The sequence below is a fragment of the Austrofundulus limnaeus genome, unplaced genomic scaffold, assembly GCF_001266775.1.
Source record: "Austrofundulus limnaeus strain Quisiro unplaced genomic scaffold, Austrofundulus_limnaeus-1.0 Scaffold394, whole genome shotgun sequence".
Classification (NCBI taxonomy): domain Eukaryota; kingdom Metazoa; phylum Chordata; class Actinopteri; order Cyprinodontiformes; family Rivulidae; genus Austrofundulus; species Austrofundulus limnaeus.
Genome location: NW_013952796.1, coordinates 139,727 through 143,737, shown reverse-complemented (window position 1 = coordinate 143,737; position 4,011 = coordinate 139,727). Strand labels below are relative to the sequence as shown.

At 48.9% G+C, this 4,011-nt stretch overlaps 1 protein-coding gene across 1 annotated transcript in view; it reads left to right on the top strand.

The window, feature by feature from the left end:
- Nucleotides 1-3,878, top strand: part of cdc42bpb (CDC42 binding protein kinase beta (DMPK-like)) — a gene marked incomplete at its 3' end in the record, with an annotated part of 53,162 nt that extends 49,284 nt beyond the window's left edge. The window contains 10 exon segments of the mRNA XM_014023881.1: nucleotides 434-570; nucleotides 647-786; nucleotides 873-954; nucleotides 2,012-2,228; nucleotides 2,403-2,465; nucleotides 2,619-2,863; nucleotides 2,947-3,301; nucleotides 3,406-3,503; nucleotides 3,603-3,687; nucleotides 3,761-3,878. Coding sequence (XP_013879335.1) covers nucleotides 434-570; nucleotides 647-786; nucleotides 873-954; nucleotides 2,012-2,228; nucleotides 2,403-2,465; nucleotides 2,619-2,863; nucleotides 2,947-3,301; nucleotides 3,406-3,503; nucleotides 3,603-3,687; nucleotides 3,761-3,878 — 1,540 coding nt within the window.
- Nucleotides 3,879-4,011: the final 133 nt, after the last annotated feature.

Below are 4,011 nucleotides of genomic sequence, written 5' to 3'. Positions count from 1 at the left end.
AATATTTTTGAATGTATTTATTTTATGGTCACAATTTTATTTATTGAATTGTCTATTTTTGTTGTTATTTATTTAAAAAAAATGTTATTTTTGTTTGTGATGGACTTGCGACCTGTCCAGGGTGTACCCCACCCCTCGCACTGTGACTGCTGGATTAAACCAAGATTTAGAATAATTATCATTTTGATACGTATGGTAATGTGTGACTGGGCCTCGTGCCACTTTATATTGAACAAATTGGGCCCCGAGGTCAAAAAGGTTAAGAACCCCTGCTTCAAGTAACCTGAGTTAGTTACAGATATAATGAAAAATTATTAAATACGTTACTAATTCAACTCTATTTTTAGATTATTTTTCAAACAAAAATGAAAACCTGATTATTTCCATTTTGACCTGAGGTAATCTGAGTTCTACTTCCTGTTCACTTCCTCAGTATGCTCCTTCATCTGTCACATCTCCTGTAAAGACCACGCCCCCCTGGTCTGTCCAATCCCAGCCGAGCAGGCCAAGAGGCCGCAGGGCATCGACGTCCATCGAGGCTTCGGCACGCCGTACAAGGGCTATGTCAAGGTAAGAGCGCTGACACCAGGCTGCGCTGACGCACCCGCGTGAYGTCTTTAACTCGTGCCATTTTCCTTCGTGACAGATCCCGAAGCCCAGCGGCGTGAAGAAGGGCTGGCAGCGAGCGTTTGCTGTGGTGTCCGACTGTAAGCTGTTTCTCTATGACATTCCTGAGGCCAAGTCGACTCAGCCGGGTGTGATGGCCAGTCTGGTCCTGGACCTCAGGTAAACCAGGTCCCAGGAGTCAAAAAGGGTTGAAACAGTTTGAGGCCTTTCTGTTGTGTTTTTAACTTGGATCTGGTTTGTTTTAGAGATGAAAATTTATCTGTCAGCTCCGTGTTGGAGTCAGATGTGATTCATGCCACCAGGAGGGACATTCCCTGCATCTTTAGGGTAGGAAACCCTGTGAACCCTTAATGTCTGACCTTTGACCTTTTCTCCTGTTCTGACCTTTGACATGTCGTCTTCTCTGACCTTTGACCTGTCGTCTTCTTTGACCTTTGACCTGTCGTCTTCTCTGACCTTTGACCTGTCGTCTTCTCTGACCTTTGACCTGTCGTCTTCTCTGACCTTTGACCTGTCGTCTTCTCTGACCTTTGACCTGTCATCTTCTCTGACCTTTGACCTGTCGTCTTCTCCGACCTTTGACCTGTCGTCTTCTCCGACCTTTGATCCGTCGCCTTCTCTAACCTTTGATCTGACCTTTGACCTGTTATCTTCTCTGATCTTTGATCTGTTATCTTCTCTGATCTTTGACCTGTTATCTTCTCTGATCTTTGATCTGTTATCTTCTCTGACCTTTGACCTGTCGTCTTCTCTGATCTTTGATNTGTTGTGTTTGTTTATTGTTGACCCGTTGTGTTTGTTTACTTGTTTATTGTTGACCTGTTGTGTTTGTTTACTTGTTGACCTGTTGTGTTTGTTTACCTCAGGGAGAGGATGAAGGATCCAGAGTACAGGTCTAGAATGATTTCGAACCCTACAAACTTCAACCACGTGGCTCACATGGGACCAGGAGACGGGATGCAGGTCCTGATGGACCTCCCCTCGGTAACTCCTCCTCCTCCCTGCTCTTGCTCCTCCTCCTCCTGCCGGCATGTCCTCCTCCCTCACCTCCTCTCTGAGCNCTGTTATCTTCTCTGATCTTTGATCTGTTATCTTCTCTGATCTTTGATCTGTTATCTTCTCTGACCTTTGACCTGTTATCTTCTCTGATCTTTGATCTGTTATCTTCTCTGACCTTTGACCTGTTATCTTCTCTGATCTTTGATCTGACCTTTGACCTGTCGTCTTCTCTGATCTTTGACCTGTTGTCTTCTCTGATCTTTGATCTGTTGTCTTCTCTGACCTTTGACCTGTTGTCTTCTCTGACCTTTGACCTGTCGTCTTCTCTGACCTTTGACGTGCGCCTGTTCTGACCTTTCCCCTGCGTTGTCTCTGATGTGAGCAGGTCACGACTTCGCAGCTGGTCTCGCAGTTCTCCTCGGTGTCTCTGCTCATCCTGGCAGAGAATGAAGTGGAGAAGAAAAAGTGGGTCCGAGTCCTGGAGAGTCTGCAGAGCATCTTGACCAAGAACCAGCTGAAGAGCCAGCAGGTCCATGTCCTGCACGAAGCCTACGACGCCTCGCTGCCCTACATCAAGACCACGCAGTGCGCCACGGTGGTYGGTGAGTGAGGATTTAAACCGTCAACCTGCTGCTTCAGAAGTTCTCAAGATTTAAAGATGTTTTTCTGTGGTTGGAGAATGATGTGTGAGGCATTTATGGCCTTGATTTCATTAAAAACAATATAACGTAACGTGCAGAAATCCAACTTTTACGAGTTTTTTTGTTTGTTTTTAGATCGAGAGAGATTCGCTCTGGGAACAGAAGATGGGCTGTTTGTGGTAGAAGTGACCAGAGACGGTGAGTCGGACACAAACGAGTCGATGTGCAGCTGTTTGAAATGTAGTTTGTGTTCGTCCATTAACAGCAGTTGTCAGGGGGTCCTCCAACATGTGTGTCGATGTTCGAGTCCTGCAGGCGTGTCGGTTTCTGACCACCCTCTTCTCTTTGCAGTGATCGTCCGAGCCGCTGACAGTAAGAAGGTTTGTCAGATCGAACTCATTCCCAAAGAGAAGATCATTGCTCTGCTCTGCGGTCGAAACCGCCAGGTCCACCTTCACCCCTGGGGGGTTCTGGAGGGCTCAGACTCCTCCTCCGACAGCATCAAGCTGGGGGAAACCAAAAACTGCCAGGTCATGACCACAGGTGTGCTCCGGCCCGGAGGCCCCGCCTGTCTGCTGGCCGCTGTCAAACGTCAGGTCAGAGACCCGCAAGCTCTCCTGCAGCGCTTCTGTTGCTCTGTTGTGGTTCTGAYGTCTGCCCCGCCCCCGTCCTTCGGCAGGTTCTGTGCTACGAGATCATTCGAACGAAGCCGTATCATAAGAAGCTGTGGGAGGTGCAGGCCCCGGACATCGTGCAGTGGCTGGGGATGCTCCGAGACCGGCTCTGCATGGGTTATTCCTCCGGCTTCGCCCTGCTGGCCATGCAGGGGGAGACGTCCCCCATCAGCCTGGTGAACCCGGGYGACCCCTCCCTGGCCTTCCTGGCCCAGCAGCCGATGGACGCCCTGCACGCCCTGGAGGTCGGCGCCAACGAGGTCCTGCTCTGCTTCAGCAAGCTCGGCATCTACGTGGACGGACATGGTCGCAGGTCCCGGACCCAGGAGCTGATGTGGCCCGCCACGGTGCTAGCATGCTGTACGTCACTAATTCTGCTTATTGTGGTGAAACAGCTGAGACGGAGAGAAACATCACCAGTTAGTTTGAAGAAATTCAGGAAAGCTTATCTTTTTTCTCTCCAGGCTCCAACTCTTCTCACCTGACGGTCTACAGTGAATATGGGGTTGATGTTTTTGATATTCAGACCACAGAGTGGGTCCAGACCATCCCGCTCCGCAAGGTATGAGATAAGAACATGTTGTTACAGATCTATTGTAAAAAAACATTTTAACACACAAACATGTTACAGAAAAATTAACACACAATCCCCCGTCCTCAGATCCGACCTCTGAATGTTGAAGGGACCTTAAACCTGTTTGCTTCAGAGCCTCCTCGCCTCATCTTCTTCAGCAACGCCTCGTCAGGTAAATCCTTCTGAACACACCTGACGCCTCAGACCCACCTGTCACCTGTAGCTAATGTGTCTCCTCTCCTCAGAGGGTGACCTCACCATCCCAGAGACCATGGACAACAGCAGGAAGTCCATGTTCCGGACTCGCAGCAAGAGGAAGTTCCTCTTTAAGGTTCCTGAAGACGAGCGGCTGCACCTGATCAGGTGACTTACTGTACATTTCACACTGATGAGGTCGTATTCAGCTAAATACACTCACCGGCCACTTTATTAGGTACACCTGTCCAACTGCTCGTTAACACTTAATTTCTAATCAGCCAATCACATGGCGGCAACT